General features: G+C 41.7%; 1 protein-coding gene across 33 annotated transcripts in view; it reads right to left on the bottom strand.

The window, feature by feature from the left end:
- Nucleotides 1-11,031, bottom strand: part of REPS1 (RALBP1 associated Eps domain containing 1) — a 65,805-nt gene extending 54,774 nt beyond the window's left edge. For 30 of the 33 annotated variants that reach the window (XR_001465852.4, XR_003074221.3, XM_015284082.4 and 27 more), the window contains exon 1: nucleotides 10,753-10,966. Coding sequence is in view for 29 of the 33 variants with exons in the window: in XM_015284082.4 (XP_015139568.1) it covers nucleotides 10,753-10,905 (153 nt within the window). In the remaining 4 variants the exon portion in view is untranslated. Of the gene's footprint in view, nucleotides 1-5,647; nucleotides 7,316-7,615; nucleotides 10,603-10,752 lie in introns of those variants that run through there. The other 3 variants (NM_001395988.1, XM_046938847.1, XM_046938846.1) reach the window with 3 other exon arrangements.
- Between the last annotated feature and the right edge of the window lie 7,976 nt (nucleotides 11,032-19,007).

The raw sequence follows: 19,007 nt of genomic DNA, 5'->3' as shown, positions 1-19,007 counted from the left end.
CACAAGATATATATTTGGGACACTGACGTGCTTTTAAGTCTTACTGACTATTCCAGAAAGACTGATCTCAGCCAAAGCCATAGATCTGGCTTTAGAACACAAGCCTTTAAAGAAATAAAATCAATAGCACTGAATTACTTACAAGAGGACACATACTCTAGCAACAAACTATTAAGAGTCTCCCACTGCCTGTATGTACGGAGCACATACCTACCTACCCTTGGTTTTCACACACTGTTTATATCCCCTGCTAAAATATCACTGGGAAAAAAACTGATTGATAGCTCCAAGTATAACAATTCTCTTCACATACTCAAGAGTTAAGCTTCCCTATTACACAGGTCATTTCAAATTCAAACATGCACACAAATCAGGCATTTCAGAATTAATCACCTCAGAAATGAATAAGTTAATTAGCCGTTCAAAAAATGACCCACTATTTTTAACTCTCAGATAAATGATTCTACCCTGGTATTTTGGAATTTGTTTTTACAGGGGTGTCCATGCTCTCAGTCAGCCCTCAGTAAGGGTTGGCAGATTTGGACTCAAGTTTTTTGTTCTGTTAATAGAAAAGCAGCAAAAACATATGAAATGCTGCCATGACACATGCACAAAATAAATGCTACTTTTAATAACTGAATACTACAATAAAAAAAATGAATGCACAATATTTCCACCTATTTTTTAGCTAATTGTATTTTAGATCTTTCACTTCAAAAGGAGCATTTTTTCCCCACAGATAATATAAAATCTAATTTTCATAAATCTATAATACACTATCACTGTGTGATAGCTCAGTATCACAACATTTCTCACTCTCTCTCTCTCCCTCTCCAAAAAAACAGGAGGAAAAAAAATATGATTAAAAAAAACTTACAGTTGAGGCCAGGACAGGAAGATCACTCACCAATTACCATCAGGAGTACAAACAGATGCAGGGTAAGGAAGATTAACTTAACTTATTGTCTGTTGATAACAGACAAGGACAGTGAGAAGTAAAACTTAACACCTTACTCCCCACACACCCTCTTATACCTCCTCATCCCAAACAGCGGAAGGGAAAAAGGAATGGGGGCTACAGTCAGTCCATAATGCTTCATTTCTTCTTCATGGTCCTTGAAGTTCATGGGGTCCCTCCCATGGGAGGACATCCCAAACTAATCCCAGCTGAGTTTCACACAGGCTGCAGCTCTTCAAACACTGCTCCAACACAGCTCCATACCACAGGGCCCATCCTTCAGGAGTGTCCCTCATGGACAGCAGCTCCCCTAGGCTTCCAGCTCCACCTCAGGCTCCTCCACAGCTGCATGAGGAGAACTGTTCTGCACAGTGCCTGGGAGCTGCACAGGGACAGCCTTCTCCTCCATGGGCCTCTCCTGGACTGTAGGGAACTCCTGCTCCATGCCTGGAGCACCTCCTGCCCTCCTTCTGTGCTGACCTTGGGGGCTGTAGAGCCACTTCCTCACATTTTCTCACTCCTCTCCCAGCTGCTGCTGCCCACCAGTTTTTCCCCTTCCTTAAATCTGCACTCCCAGAGGCACAACCAGCACTGCTCGCAGCTCAACTCAAAAAACACCTAAAACAGATTAAAGTTCATTGTAAGGAGTAATCCACACCATTAGATAAAAGGGCCTCTGAAGTGGGAAGCTCTTCACTTGAGACAACGTATCAGTATGGTAGCAGGAGAACTTTGCAAGTCTGCAGGGAGTACATCCTGCAAATTGAACTGACAAGGCAAATCTACATATCCAAACCATTGTGGCCTGACACATCTGACCTCCAGGTTCAGAAAGAAAGCAGCACAGAGCAGCTTTTTCCAAACAAAAAATACATTCAGGAGACATTCCTGACCTATCCCATTCCAGAAGTGGTCTGCAATATCTCCTGTTGTTCCTGACAGCACATATGTCAATGGTGTCTTAAAGACTCATTCATGGATGACACTTCATAACACAGTAGCTTTAATTTTTCCATTTCCAGTCAAAGCTTTTGGTTCTGCTAACAGCTCCTGTAAAAGCTGTAGCAGGCATACACCAGAATCTCCTCACTATTAGCCTCTCATACAAACCTCCAAAGTTCCCTTATTGTTTTGATTATTCATTGTAAAGGCTGCTAATCATCACCTGTACACACACAGATGTACATAAGGCATACACTTACCATAAAGGTGAGGCAGATACATCCTGCATATATTTGAACGGCCCACAAGATCGTGATGGTGATTTGGAGAGGCCCCTTCTCCAAAGATTACTGATCTAGAGCCACAGACTTTCCCCAGCAGACCCTAACTCTTAAGCAAATTATTGCCAAATATCTTCAAAAGTGGGACAAAATAAAAAAGCATATCCTTTTTGACATACTTAATAGCACCAACAAAGGAAAATCCAAGTAGCCAGATGAAAGCTCACAAAACAACTACTGTCCTCCTAACTAAACTGTACAAAATGCTAGCTGGAATAACTCAAGGTAAAGTTGCTCTCTGCTTGCACCAAGAAGCTCTCTAACTGCTGTTTTTCTGGTGGAGTAGGTGCTCGTGTGAAAGATAATAGTAATAAGGCAGCAAGGAGGACTGGGAAGGAAAAGAATTGGAAGCAGCGAAAGACAGTCTGGAGACCTAGAGATGCAGAAAGAGAGGTTCTTTTAAAAAGGGATATACCACATACCTGTCTCCTCTTCCTATGCAATTTTACATTACTGCTTAACCTAAATAGCTCTTTGCTCAGTCACACCATTGTTATGTTACTCCTCCTTCCTCAGCTCTCAGTTGCACGATTCCCCACTCCTGAGCATTAGCTGGTTCTCGTGTATCTGATCACACAGTATGATTACTCCACTCAGTAAGCCTGCAAAAAGTGACTCTTATCTGTTGTTTTATTAAATTGAATCCTTCTACTGTTCAGTCAACGAACATTTCAGCAAGTACAAGGAAGCACGTGGTTGGTGGCAATGATTTGTTCGTGTGCCTCTAAACTTCTTGTAAGGCTGCAGCCTCAAGAAAGTTGTAATGCTTTGCATTTTGGAGGTGCAGAAAAGGTAGAAATGAGGCGACTGAACAGAATGTCACAGCAAGAGTAGTTGCAAATCCACAAAGTACATCTGTCCAAATTAATCCTCTGTAGATGAGTAAGATATGTGAATATATCAGGCCACTAAGATTTCTATTCAAAACAAAGCATGCCTCCTTTCCACGATGCTGGCGTGAAGAATTCAAGCAATAGGAGGAGGAAACGCACTTCAGCACCAACTCTCAGTAACTGGATCAGCCTGTGACAATTTCAGTCTCCCAGGATGATTCCACCATACTCAAGTGATTGCATTTTCCAGAACAAATGATAACAGCCATAGTAGCCATACAATCACTGAAAAGGCATCTAAGTTCAGTTATGTATTGAAGAGGTATTTTAAAGCAACAACATATTTAGCATTTCAAATTCTTACTATAAACATTAAATCATGCAAGTTTGTTCAGGGGAGGTCATGTGAATGTCCTAACTCTGGGTGTTCCTGCCATGCTACACTGAGCATTTGTCCTGCAAATTCCTTCTTCATTGCTAAATGCTGAACAGAACAGCGTGCACACCTTGACTCCTTTCAGACCTTCTACACGATTGATATTCCTTGCTAATTTATTTTCTCCCTTTTCGGATTTTAGTATTTTCACCAAAAGTCAACTTTGATCACTACACCAGAACAAATGTAAGACAGAAAAGCTTCACAGAATGAACACGAGCTACTGGCTGTTTACTAGCATACAGTGAAGATTAAGGCATTCCCTGATCCCAGAATTAGTCATCACACCGAGGCATGGTCAGATCTGCCTTGTTATTCCTGAACACTTTCCGTACAAGTTCACAAGAAGCTCCCGTACCTACTATTTTATACTGCTCTCCCACCTACGTCTGTTCTCAGAGTTCAGCTGACCAGAAAGCCCTCATCAGTTACTCTGCACAGCTTTCCTCCTCTCAATAAGGTCTACAAGCCCACAAGTCTACCAAAGTCGAAACAAAATCTAGTCAAAATTCTAAAAAATGTGCATGTATAGACAATATCTGAGACTTAGAGTTACTTGTGCTAGGTTCTTCAATGATTTCAGTCATTTTAATTCAGAAAAACAAGTTGTACACATTGCTGCCATAAGAAGAGGCTTTTCTACAACATTTATGAAGCAGGAGTAATGCTAAATTCTTGTACAGCCCTGTGCTGGTCAATCCCTTCCACAATTGCTGGAGAAAAAGAGACTTGTTTAAAGCTGAGTCTGCTAATTGCTCTGTTAATACACTTTGGGAGTACGTTAGATCTCAGAAGTTAATCATTCTAAAAATTCAGGTCAAGCTGTCATCTTTCCCAAGCCCTTTAACCTATCAAAGCATTGTTTCATACACAAACAGGTAGCTTATACACAGCTTTGATGAACTTTTTCTATAGCAAGTACAGGGGATGGTCTGTTTAGACAACAACCCCAGTCAGAAAAACACACGTGTCACAAACACTGAGTACTGATTTTGTAAATTAGTGCTTGACTAAGCACTTCTGGCTTAATGCTTCATCTAGAGAAATAGTGAAGGAAAAAGAGCAAGTGGGAAATGTATCTTCATACAATAATCACTACACAAACTCAAGTTAAAAAAAGTCTGACAGTCAATCTATTGTTTACATCCTTTGAACTCATTTAGGCGAAGAGCTGAACTACGTTAATGTCCAAAAAACCTCCAAAAAAGGAGGTCTAATTTAAATGGCAAATACTTATGACCTAATACATGCAAAACTTGTCTGTAAGAGCTAGCATTTTAAAAACGAGCAAACAGAATCGAAAAGTCATGGAGACTGCCAGTAAGTCCTACAATTTTCACAGTATCATAGAATGGTTTGGGTTGGAAGGCACCTTTAAGATCATCTAGTTCCAAGCGCCTTCGTATCCAAAGTAATATTTATTGAAGATTAGACTAAGATGAAGGCAAGTTTGCAGCTTTTCTAGGGGTGGAGGAAGTGCTCAACAGTTTAACACAAAAGAATTAGACCAAGTTTACAGCACAAGTTTGTAACTTGATTCTAAGACAGCTGCGTTTCTCACAAAAGTTCCCGATACTTCTGAACAGATTTTGCCATGTCAGAATGGGTATTATTCATCCCTTACTGTCCTCTGATGGCACATGAAAAAAAAAAAACACAACCGTTTTCAAACAAAGCTGAGCTGTGATACTTGAAATTTTCTGAATGCTGTGCTGGCATATGGAATTATGAAGGGATTATGTACTATGAATTATGAATTCCGGTCAATTTCAAAGGCTGAAAAACAATTACAATAAGAAATCAGCCGAAAATAAATGTAAGTCTAATAGAGCTTATCTACAGCACTAAAGTTTTGCCATCAGCTTCCTGCTTTTGGTTTATAAAACAATGATTATTCTCTGAGCAAATGCTGCTGAGATATGAGACCGCTCAAACTAATTAACTGTGAAGAGAAAACAATTTGCAGCCCAGCAGTCTCTGTGAAAGTAACAACATTTGTGTAAAACATTTGTACCACAGTTCCGTAGAAAAGGCAAAGCACAATTCGCAGGATACAAAGACTAAGCACAATTTCTGGCACTAACAGAAAGCAGGCTGTTTAAATATCTCATCCTTACAAGAAACAAGTTTAACTTACTGCTCAGCTGACATGAAAGCGCTCCACACTTGCATTGTAGGAAAGAGTGGGCAATTCACAAACTGAATATTCTCAGCTTTAGACCCAGGAACTGTTTGTATTTACAGCAGATTCCTAAATGAGAACTGGGATACAGCATCAAGTAGAGACAAACATCCCTATAATACATAACAAGTGTTATACGGATTGTGTGTATAGATTACAGATGATTATAATTATAAAGAGCTACTTACTCATCAGCTTTATGGTGCTGAAGCTAACAAAATAGTACAAATAAGAAAAATACTAAATATAATTACACATTTCTGCACTAGAATGCCTTAATAATCAGCTATCACAAATTTTAAACTAATTTTATTTTAAAACCACAGAAAAGCTTATAGCTTTTAAAGTAAAACAAACAAACCAAATATATGCTGGATATAATTAGTGAGCTATTTAAAAATTGGGCCTGTTTTCAGTTTATGCAGAAGTTATAATTAGAAGAAAGTGGTTTTTTGTTGTTTGTTTTTACACAGCACACATTTTTTTGAGATCTAGAAGTGCTATGAATTTTTAAATATACTCCAAATGCAAAGAGTGAAAGGATGGGATCTGCATGCATAAGGCATTCTAACTTCTTAGCCCACCGGCCCAGAAAAGATGATGAACTCAGCAAATTAATCATAGTTAGATCTAATCTTCTGCATGTCTCCACCACACAGGTAAACCTAAGCACGCCCTGGCTCAGCTTCCACTGGCACCATAAGGACAACAGAAGACCATATATGTCTGCACCTTGGCTGACTTCCTGCACTGCCCAGGGAGCATAGCTGGTGAACAGGGCTCTGTGCTCGGGGTCTGGACCTTCCAGTGAAGGAGCTGCATCACAGGTATGCACTCTTACAGTCCTGATGTAAGGGCAAAAAACTGACAGAGTTTGAGGAAAACAAGCAGCGGCAGTCATTTCTACATCAATGACAAGAATGATCAAAATTAATTTGTCCCTACAGACTCCTTAGAAATGAAATAGATTTCAAATTGGCTAACAAGAGAAAGACCAAAACTAGGCTTTACATTAGGTTTTAAATGGGCTAATATGGACACATCTGTAGTTAAAACAGAACAAGGGTAATTGTACAATTCACCTGTCGTTTCAAAGAATTTATAGCAAAAAATCACAAGTCAAGTAACTAAACTAAGGCACATGCTGTCAAATTTGAGATGGTCATTCACTACTGTTAGAGAAAGTGCATGCAAATTCTTGTGTATTGGTCATTCGGTAGTATTGCTGTATTTTTAAAGCACGATGCTTCAACTCCTTAATTTCAGATGAGTATCATATGCACAGCTGATTTTATTCTTATCTTATAAAGTTTCTGGAATTCATACTCAAAGAATGGTAGTTCATAATATTTGGTGATTCAGTCAGTTAAATAAGAATTGCACAGATTGAACAAATAGGACAACCACTGTACTAATTTCACACATAGGCGATGAACTTTTGTTGTTCCATCCAACGATAGCTTCTACAAGCAACTTGACCAGCAGCACAGAGAGACCAAGAACTGACTTAAACAGCACGTCTACATTAGCATTTTAGGTCAGACATAGAAAATGCATTTGAAGCAAATCTTTTGTGCATGCCACTGCTCCAGGTCATGCTACGGAAGTACCTCACAGCAGGCTACTACATTTTTTTTTCTATGAAGCTGACCTAGAAGATGCACTCCAGGAACACACCTAGTGCTAACAGTCTACAAGATCACTCCAGAACTTCGTCAAAGCAGAGCTTGTGAAACGCATATACAGTGTTAACATCAGGTCCTCAGCATCACTTGTGCTGTGTTACATTTCTTGCTAACACAAACACCAATGCACAGGTAACTGAGTTAGGAAAAAAATGAATGACAGTGCCAGCATAACGCAGCTCCAACTTCTCATGGTTGAAGCAAACAAGATAGCTGTGCTAGGTGACAAGTGAAATACCTGGTCACCCTAAAAGGGGAAGGCTCTCCTTTTTTTTCTGCCAGCGAGTGGTTTTCATGCCTCTTTCCTTATGCCAGAGCTGACATTCATTCAGCCTCATTGTTAGCTGATACAGAGATAAAAATCAACAACAAAAAAAGAAATTTTCTACTTGTATAGTCTCTGGAACCAGTACAGTACAAAAGCATCAGACAAGTGGAAGAAATTGAAAGTAGGAGCACGTGGTTGGGGAGAAGACTGAGCCACCTCCATCAGTGCCTTCTCATCATTAGATCAGTTTAACTGCAGTATGAAACCACACCCTGAAAGCAATTTAAATACTCACATACTGTTAGTACTCAAATACTAACTGTTGTGAAGCAGCTGGACTTGTTATCTCAACACACATACTTTTATTCACTATTTTATGTACATCTTCTACCTTAATGCTAATTTCAATGATGTGCACCGAAAAAGCAGAAATGAAGGTTAAGGAAAGGCTGGTGTCCTCACACGTGCAGTTAAGGCTCTAAGAGGGAAGGTCAGTGACATTCTCACTGTGGTAGTGCTAAGACTGTCCCTATTTTAGGTATATACTATGTATCACGTGCAGCTTTTCATACTGAGTTTTTGTTGCCTTGTGAGCATATGATTTATATACATCAAATGCAACTGTTTCAGTCTACTGTGTGTACATTTCTTCTCCTTTATCAGGCAGCTGAGAGAACCTCTTACAGCCAGAAGGGAAAATGATTAAGAGCAGTTACTAACTTTTCATGTTGTAAGACATAAAAAAAAACCGTCAAATAAACATAACCCTTTGCAGGAAAGGCTGTATGTATATCCGCCCCCAAAGAACAGACTTGGGAACAAAACAAGTTATGGCCCCAGAAATGCAATTAAGTCACACATGCTCATTTTCAACAGAGTCAATTCTGGATTACGCAGAGGTTATTTACAGACCCACAGGACTGAAGAGCGAAACCTCAGGTAGCTCCTCAGGACTACCTGGTGCCTGTGAATTTGAAGAAGAGCAATTTTGCACTGTTTTGCATTTCACATGACTACTACTACGACTGCATTCCAAGATTATATAAGATTTGAGAAACTGAATTGAGTTCCTTTCCGCCACAAACATCAGGTGCTTCAAATGAACAGGTAAGGGCACAGTACTGTGTGGTTAAAGGAAAATCCCACCTCCATCGCCCGGTTTCATTATTTCATAAGCTCTATCATTTGGAGTTTTTAGTTTTATACTCATAGCTTCTAAGCAGAAAATACAATTTCCCTTGGAAATACAATGTCTTGGTGCAGGTATCAAGCAGACGCATATTTTGCTGAGACCAAGAAGAGCTACGCAACTAGAGTCTGTCCTTAAATACAAGGTACTTCACAGGTGACCCAAAGCAATTGCACAAGCCATCCGAAATGAGTCACACTGCTAAGGGCATTTTGACTTTCTTTGTATTATTTACAGTTTCATACCTCATGCAATCTAACATCTCGTTTGCCATTTTAACTGCAAGGTTTTCCTTGCGATCTCTACAGAGATAAGCTAGGTCTGCTCCTTAAGTTTGCTTATTTAGAAACCATGGAATGATGCCTGAGTAGTTTAGCTTTCATTCAGATGTGCTCTACTTTGCGAGAAAATACTTCACCTCCTCTGCAACAGATAAGGACATAATCTGTGGCCACTTGCATTCAAAATTCCAAGTCTTTCCAACTTCTTGTACCCAATGCTCACACAAAGCAACCTCCAGTACTAGTCTGGATCCCTGTGTAGATAAAACAGGCAAGTTTTATGGAAAAAAGAGATTTTAAATGGAACAAACATGTAAACTTTCACTTTCCTGGGATGATTCTTCTGAAACACGCTGGCCATATCCAAAAGTAACAGTGGGTGGCCCTTGAGAAAACTCATTCATAAAACACCAAGCACACAGACTTGAACCATTCAGTCCTGTCTGACAAGTCCTCAAATAAAAGATTACTAGTTTTACCAGTGAGAAGTTTTTCTTATTCAGCCCTCTCCTGCTCCTTTATTTCCATTTAAAAACAACCACTGCCAACTATCACCTTTCCTACTGAGCTGGAGCACATGATTCAAGGCATCTGAAGTCCTTTTAACTAACCCACTCGCACTTACCGGCCCAGAACAAATCAGTAATCCTTGTTAAGCATAAGTATTCTCCTGAAATCTGGGAATAAAGTGCTGACCGCTGACATTTGTGTGCTGTATTTCCAGCCACAGTAACTGTTGCTTTGTTAGACGGGGCTGCTCATCTAGCTAAGAAGAGGACGTAAGTGCAGAGAGGATAGAATGGCTTTTGGGCACAGTTCTACCAAAAGCATTCCTTCAAGGTAGCTCAAAACGCCACGTTAAGTATGGAACGGGGAACTCCAAAAGCAGGAAACTGCTACAAACAGGTGCTGGTGAGAATGATTCACTGGGAATACTTTCATCAAGTGATCGCAAGAGGCACATCAGAGCTGAGTCTGCTACGGCGATAGCTCTGTCCTACCGCTACCAGCTTTTACATGTTACCTGCTCATGGAAGCGGTGTTAAAACTCTGCTTATGCACATTGTAAGCATGGACCTACATCGTTCTTAACACTGCGTTTTCCAGCGTTAGAAATATTTTGTTAACTACAGTCAGTATCTGCCACGAACCCTCAAAAAAACCGTGTGACTTGGATGAAACGGACCAGATTCATTAACACCCAACGGCAGAAACCCGTACTCCCTCCAGCCTCCTTCTCCATCCTGCAGGACGGACCCTTCCTACACCTCAAAGCGCTTCGGGGTTCTCCGGACGGCCTCAAACACGGCAATGCCCCACCAGTCGCTGTAAAGGAGGTTACCAGCAGCCCCGTCCCGCCCCGCAGGCCCCACGCACCCAGCAGCGGTGCCCTATGCGAGGACGCGGTACGCCGCAGCCTCCCCTCGCTCGGCCGCCGGGGCTCTCCGTCCCTCCCCCCGGGCTCAGGTGGCCGCCGCCGGCCCGGACAAAAGCTCCGCGCCCCGCGTGGGCTGCGGGCGGGCCGGGCCGGGCCGGGCGCGGCGCCGGGGAGGAGCGGCAGCGCGGACCGAGGCCGTCTCCCCGCCGCGGGTAAGGAGGCGCGGGGCGGTGCCCGGGCTGGGGTCCGGCACGGCTACCTGCATCACCACGTCGTTGGGCAGCTGCGCGGCGCGGAAGAGCTCCAAGACGCGCCCGTTGGACGCCACCTTCTTGGTGCTCTCGGTGTCGCAGTAGGAGAAGAGGTCGCAGTAGTAGCGCTGCTCCGCCTCGCTCAGCGTCAGGCCCTCCATCTTACGCCCCGGTTCCGCGCAGCGCTGCCGCCGCCCCGCATCCAGCGGCGGCGGCGAGGAGGAAGGGGGAACGCGCGGGGCCGCCTCGCGCCCGGCCCGGCCCGGCCCGTCGGGGAGGCGGAGGGTGGACGCCGCCGCCGCGCGCCCCAACCAACCGCCGCGCGCGAGCGATAACTCGCACCGTCCCCTCCGCCAACCGCCCGCCCGGCCGCCCACACGGCGGCGCGCCTGCGCGCCTCCCCCCGCGCCTGCGCACAACCGCCGGGCGAGCGCGCGCCCCGGCGAGACAGGCGGGGCGGGGGCAGCGGCGGCGGCGGAAGCGGCGGAAGCGGCGGCCCCGGAGCGGGAGGAGGAGACCCGAGGCCCGGATGTGGGGGGCTGCCCGTAGCGCCCCTTTCGGTCTGGCGGCGGCGCTGCCCCGTGTGAGGAGGTGGAAGGGGTGGGTTGTGGTGCGTCCCCGGGGAGCGTCCCCCGTGCGGCCCACGTGGGCGTCTTGGACTCGCGTGGTTCTGCTCGTTGCCTTTGTCACTCAGCAATGTTGGCATCTTGGAACCAGTGTGAGCACCCTGGTAACCCACAGGCTGCTTCTATGTCAGCTCGGAGCTTGGGGGTCTGCCCCAGGCCTTCTTGGTAATAAAGCGTTATACCTTTCACTACATATGCTGTACCATGAGTGATTGCCTTCCTCAGTATGCTCTTTGCAGTGCCACAGAATCACAGAGTCACTTCCCGAGATGGTAGGAACCCACAGGACCATCGAGTCCAACCACTGGCTCCACCGAGCACCACTCCAAATCCAGTCTCAATGTCTGAGAGTGTTTTCCAAACACCACTTGAACTCCAGCAGCTTGGGGACATGACTGCAGCCCTGGGGAGCCTGTTCCATGCTCATCACTCTCTGGTGAAGAACCAGAGTTGGATGAGTTTGCTCACCCCCTCACCCAGATCTGCTCTGCATTTCTCTCACTTATGCTTTTCCATGATGCCAGGTGTTCACTAGGTAAATGCATGGTCTCACTGCAGTGCAACAAAGGTCTTTTCAGCTTGCTTGCCTTCTGGAAGGAGCCCAGCATCCTTGACACATTCATCATCATCATAGAATCATTTTAGGATCATTTGAGTTGGAAGGGACCTCTAAAGGTCATCTGGTACAACTCCCCTGCAACGAACAGGGACATCTACATCTAGAAATTAAATGCCATGGTCCCCTGGTGGGCCCTTCCTATGGCTTCATCTAACTTAAATTCAGTACTTAGTATACAGAGGCACCTTCTCTCTCTCTCTTTTTTTTTAATTCATTCTTCTTCCACTTTTCCATTTCACCTTCCTTCACAGCTCGCCCATTCCTTCTCTCTCCAGATTGCCGCTGCTGACTGATCTACTGCTCTTAAGCACCTCATCCTTTCTGCCTATCTGCTGAAGATGGTTACGTTCTGGACTTTAACTAACGATTCATCTTCCCTGCTGTTTGAAATACACAGCCCTCCTTTTGCTGATAACTAAAGTTTGTGATAAATTAGCTTATAGTTAAAATAATAGACAAAAGGATCTTCCAAAAAATGAATAATCGTCCAGCTTTTGCAACCCGAAATGACATTAATGTTGAAACCACGTTTCTCAGTTAGTTAAAATTCTTCAATATAGACTATGCTGAAGACATAATTAACTTTTTGATATTATACCTAGTTATTATGATTTTACAATCTGAGATAAGGCCAGCTTAGCATCATAGGTCACTTAATTTGAGCTATTTTCAGAATCTCTGTAAGTATAATGAATGTAACCTTACCCCCACTGCTAAATTGCATGCTGCAATTCTATTAGTTACACAGAACTGCTTGTAGAAGAGATTGTTCAAGTACTTATTAGGAGGTGACTGAGTTCCAAGCGCCTTTGCTTCTTGCAAGTTCAGTGACTGTATGCTAGTGTGGGCCCTGGCAGTTAAAGATTAATATGTCTATCTATAGCCATACAGTCCTTCACAAGCTGGTGTAAGGACACCGAAATTGTTGTATTTGTCAAAATATTTTTGCATCGTGAGTTTTATGTCTAAAAATAGTCCATACAGCTTATTATTTTAATTAAGCTAATATGCTATTATTTGCTTTTTTTTTTTTCTTTTTTTTTTTTTTTCAGTGGGAGCAGTCTTTTCACATTAATTACTTGGCTGCAACAGCATGCGTGAGACACAAAGAATGCAGGGAGGAGATTCCCTAGAATGGACCATTGCTACTGTCTCGATGCCAAACAATGCTGATGTTTAATAAACACATATCTCACTAAAACCATGATTTGCCGTTCAAAGCGTAGGGGAGGTCATACTGAGCTTTTTACCATGTATAGCACCACACTGAAGGCACTGAGGTAGCAATTTTGGAGAACAGACTGATGGGTCTCATTTCCAGTTTTCATGCTATAAACTTACCTTCTTCCTTCGTGCTAGTTTAATGACTTAGCAGAAGGAATAAGAACAAAATGCCATGTAGCAAATTAATTTCTAATTCCCAAGGAAGCATCTTTGCCTCCAAGTCCCAGTACAGTGTTTTGTCTTTTCTAGAGGATCTTTCCCCCAAAACTGATGCTCACAAATCTCCAGGCTGAGGAGAGTTCTGCTTTTCAGAACACTGCCTGTTCCCACCAGGGCAGAGTCAGCATGCATGAGAAAATACATATATATAATTTCACTGAGGTATCAGTGAGAGTTTCTGCCCTGTTTTGTTTTGCTGGAGAATATGCTACAAGATGAGCTGAGGAAGATACTGCGTGTTTCTAAGTTACATTAATTTCTCCATATCTGCACTTCTCAGTGCAGCATGAAACCACATTTCTATTATTAGTTCATTTGGTTTGCAAAGATCTGTATCACAGCATTTCCCAGAGTTCATGCTAGATATGCAAAGAAAGAAGTTTGTGGAATAATACCCATCAAAGTATATAATCAGAAATATTTTCATACTTCATATAGTAGATCATGTTTATGGAACATGAAAAACTTGATTAACTGCCTTAAATCACAATTTAAAGATAATAAGGGGTGGAACTCTCTTAGCTTTTAATATACTGTACTTTTTATACTCTCTTTTTAATACAACTTCTTAGAATTCATAGTTGTGATGAGCTAAGAGTTCAGCTATTCTCCACCTGGTCCCTAATTTTACTGTCTTTTATTTTCTGTGAAACAACTATTAGATGACTTATTAGTATTGAAGCAATCATCCTTTTAAAAGATCAAAGTCAGAGAAAATCATCATCATCATCATAGGAAGGTCAAGTCTAATGACCCGGATGGAAGGAATGGAAAGGTTCTTTTGCTGACCGTAACAACTCTTAGAGCCAAATTATACATCAATAAAACGTTAGGGTTTTTTAGAGAAGGGTATATTTCCAACACTGCTAAAGAGAAAAAATGAAAGTAGCATTTTATTCATTTAAGGGAAGTGCCAGTTAAAACACTGCTCAGGTTTCAGTATATTTTATCAGCTGTGAAATTAATACTGGTTTCTAGAATCTAGCTGCTACACATGCTGAGACTCGTTTCTCAATATAAGCACAACTCAGGCATACACATATGCAGAGTCTAGTCCTCACCAGGCACAGTGGGAATGCAATGTCTAGGATCTGCCTGCTTCTGATGGGCCTCTGAATCTCTGAGCTCTTATAACAGTGGGTCTCACGCACTACTACCCTTATTTGCAGTGAGGTCTACTATATGTTCAGATATTATGTGTGGTTTTTATTATTGTTATTTAAACATCTTTAAAGAGCTTCCAACCTTTTAAAGCGCGTACTCAGGTCCACTTTCTATCTTACATCTTGTTCCCCAAGTTTGTAAAAATGACCCTGAGGTTATTTGTCATGGCATTTCTAAGTTCTTTCATGAGCACAATGCTGTGCAGCAGGTTTTACAGTCTCTGTCAATAAGCTCCTTTACTTACGGCTCATAAGGAGTTACAGGAACTTGTTCTATCCTGATCCTTCAGTGGAAAGACAAGTACATTAAGGCTAGAAATGAATGGGAGCTGTTTAAAAAGCCTGCTACCTCTGACTTCAGTGCTGTCTGTTGTTTTGGGGGGTTATTTTTTGCTACTGTCTGCTCTTTTAAAAGAAGATACCTTTGGAGGTGGTATATTTTATCAACAAGCAGAAAAATATTTTCACAGTGTTAACATTTATAAATGAAGGAAGTCCTATTCTGCTTTTCTAAAAGCCACCTTTTTACCTTTGTGTAGAAGTTACATTTTAATGCAAAAAAAAAAAGTCATTTTACAGATATCTGTACTTACACTTTTTCTGCATGTACGTTACAGCTTGTAACCTCTTTCCATCCACTATGGAAGTGGATTCCTTTTATTCTTGACATATTGAAAAACATTGGTTTTGTCCTATGGTCATTTTGTTTTCTGTGAGCTAGCATTCATATTTCATGGAATGCACCCTCTTTTCTGCCAGTCCTGCTAGGGTTGTTTCTCCATCAGAACGTCCTGCATTTCAGACTATGTGATTTTCAGTGGTGAATGAAAAAATTCCTTCTACAGAGAGTGACAGAGCAGACAGTCCCAACACAGGGTGTTGCTTTTTCTTCCTGTACAGGGAGAGTGCCTTTGCAAGGAGTGTTCAGCAAGCATAGAGTGAACCCGAAGTGATTTTGTAACTACAATGTGGTCATTCTGGTCCCTTCTGCATCTCTGCACAGGCACATCCCATAAGGACAAATAATAACTTTCTCAACAGCCTCTCTATAGTGTTGTGTCACCATTGAAATATGTATGGGATCCTGGTTAGAGATGTCTATCCGTGGAGTATTTAATAATATTTCTTGATGAAAATTTCCACAATTGAGAATGAATAATACCTTTTCTATAGCACTCACCATTGCTCCTGCTCATATACCACAGCCTTTATGAAAGTTGCACATATTTAGAAACTAGCTCTTTTCTCTTTCATCCAATATGTCAAGTGATCGAAAGGAGCAAGGAGTTAAATGAAGGCCTTGAAAGGAAAACTTGGTTGATTTTAAAAAACATAGAACAAATTTGAAGTGGGAGATACTGGAAAAGAAAAACCTGTACTTCTTTCTGATTGTGGCAGATCTCTAGCTGAGATTTCATATCCACTCCTCAAAAGGTGGTGGGCATCTACCCTCACCCAGCACAAGTTTGTGCTTGGTATTTCCCAGAGAGAAACTCCTGCAGAGCACAAGGGAAGGGAAAATGCCTTTTCTATTTACCTCAGCATCTAAAAAGCAACTGGTCAAAATCTCTTCAGATTTTAAAACTATCCTTGTTTCTTCCAAAGGGAGGGGATAAGTCCTGTTTACATTAAATTATCAAGACTCTTATTAGGGAAATTAAAAGTCCTTTCAGAGTCTTTCAACATTTAACTCAAAATACATCTGGTCTTCCTGCCATATTTTTTTACAGATTATTCATACCAGTATCTACATCCTCCTTTAAAATACAGCTTCTATTTATAATTTAGTAACGTCAGGAGGATAAGTTAGTTTAACTTTTCTTTGTACTTTATGGTATTATCTAATGTATGTAATTATAGAATTCTTTATACATTGATACCATCTACCTTTAAGTTTGATAAGTTAAATTCAAATGTATTTTTCTTCACTACATTTGAGACTCTTTTGTAGTCCCTCCGTATTCTTTCTTTTTACTGAAACCCCAGTAATTTACATTACTGAAGCCACAGCTTCTCTGAACACATTCTTATACCTCCTTAGCTACCTATATAATTTACTTGGCTCTCGTCTCCTTGTGTCTTAGGCAGTTTCCATTGTTCTCATACTTTTTCCTCTTTCCTCTTTCTCTCTGAATGTGGAAGTGCACTCCTACTTGCTGATGGAAGAGGATGTTATCCCTCCCTACCTTAAATAATGACCTCCATTGAGAATGATTGTTAATGGCTACTTCAGGAAACTTCTGGCACATTGCTGAATTTCTCAGAAATTGGTTATAGGGTGGAAAGAAGAGCTGAAAGCTAAATTTCATGTCTGTATTTGTTTCCCATGTCACACATATACTCCCCTTCCTCTGCTTTTTGCTGTATGTATAAATGAAATATTCCTTTTCCATCAAACATTTCATTTTCCATCTTACTGTTTTTCTTCCTTAATCATTTTTTAGTTAGAATCACTTACTCAAGCATTTTAGTTTCCCCCTTTCTCCCTTCTCTATACACCTTTCTTCCTTCCACTGGATAGTCTTGTCATCCGTACACAACTCATCTTTTTCCTGTGCCTCTGTACCTCCTATCTTCTGGGTTCACCAGCTTGTTATTTCACAGTGGGATTCTTTCTGCATCTTGGTCAGAACTTCACTCAGCCTGTTCTTTGAGTTGTTTTCCATTAAGATCAGTTTCCCAAGGATTCTAATCCCTTCTTTTTTCTCCATGGTGATGTGAGTTGTTCTTGATATGTTAAGATAAATACAAACCAAAACTCCCACTGAGTCTTGTATTTGTTTAAGATAGCAATGATCCGGTCTGTTTCTGTTTCTTAAAGTCCTCTAGATCAAAAACACCCCAACCTTCTTTTAAATCTGCTTCATTTGTTAACAACCCAGTTATAATGACTTTTCTCTGATCTTTTTGTCACATGTAGAAGGAATATTAAGAATGCTGTGTGCTCCATCTGTGGTGACTGTAGGAAGGAGTCTAATAAATAAAGGTCACCCTCCCTCTCGAGCTTTGCTTTAATATATTTTACAGCCTAAATTCTTCACAAAGCAAGGTGTATAGAACATACACAGAACTGAAACTTCTGTGCATTGAGTGACTCAAGATGACAGAGAAGAAAGACGCAGTTTTCCTTTATAAATAATTCCTAACACAAAGCTCTTACCATCATACCTTTCTGTTAAACATGACTCAGTTAGCAAATGCTAATGAGCATACTGTAATGTGAAATCAATATGTTTTTTGAACTGATCCTATTATTTGATCAAATGGAAATACTCCTAATTATCACACCTCTGAATATTCTAAAGAAATTACATTTCTTTATTTTTGAAACATCATGTTCTGTTCCAGTTATTTTCGCAGGACTCTATTTGGTAGAATGGGTGTTAAATCTACACAGTGCTAAGGCTCTGAATTGAGGAGGAATTATTGCCAAGTATTTTATTTCTGCCTGTGCCTTCTAGAAAAAGGTTTAGATCTTACAGTTCTTCCAATTAATCATAGAATGAGTACATTAGGAACTGGCAGGATGGAATGGATGTACATGTATAAATGCAGAGAAACAACTGCATCTTTTGCTGTCCACACATTTTTTCATTTAACTGCTAACTTGTGCGTGTCCATGTGCATGCTTCCATCCAAAGTCCTTTGACAGGACTTGTTTCTGAGACAGAGGAGGAAACCACCCTGAGCACATGAAGCGCATCTCTCTATTCTGCAGGGTGAAATAAGAGGCGAAGTAGCAGCTCCTTGCACCATTCCTCTTCCCAGGTGCCTTTTCATTCAGACTAAGGGCAATTTGGCTCTCTTACAAAGAAAATGCTTTCATATGGAAGGGACTAAAATGTGTCATCAGCTCTCTGATTGAAAGGCTGTGTCCAAAATTGGTATCTGTTCTATGCTCCACAGCAGACTAGACAACTACTGTGCTAAAGGGAAGGCTGCTGTTTTGCAGGAATCCAAGCTAGAGCTGTCTGGCTGAGGTGGCAACATTGAGCAGGTTATCTTTAAGAGATACTACAAAGTGACACCTTCCAACACAGAGGGTGATGTACTAGCTATTCAGGCCAGCTCTGGAAAAGGTCTGGGTACTGCATCTTTTTAGAGGTCTCTTACAGATGGCTGAGAGATTGAGAGAGGAAAAGCCAAGGGTATGATCACTGCAATTATTTTGTGGGGGATCTTGTATAGGCAAAACTAGCACTGGGCAGCAAGCAGGGCCCGTGGGGAGCGTGCTGTGAGATCATGTTTGCTTTCACGGGTCTCCAGTTATAGCTCTTATCTGGGAGAGAGCAGAAATCTCTTGAACCATTTCCCAGCTCATTCTAATGAGAATTCTTGTGCCCTTGGCCAGCAGCCCAGGATGAGGGTAGCCAACAGTGGGCCAAGTATACTTCATCACTCAGAACTTTCTC

Source organism: Gallus gallus, chromosome 3 (genome assembly GCF_016699485.2).
Source record: "Gallus gallus isolate bGalGal1 chromosome 3, bGalGal1.mat.broiler.GRCg7b, whole genome shotgun sequence".
Classification (NCBI taxonomy): Eukaryota; Metazoa; Chordata; class Aves; order Galliformes; family Phasianidae; genus Gallus; species Gallus gallus.
Note: the sequence above shows the minus strand (reverse complement) of the source record. Positions and strands in the feature narration are given on the sequence as shown.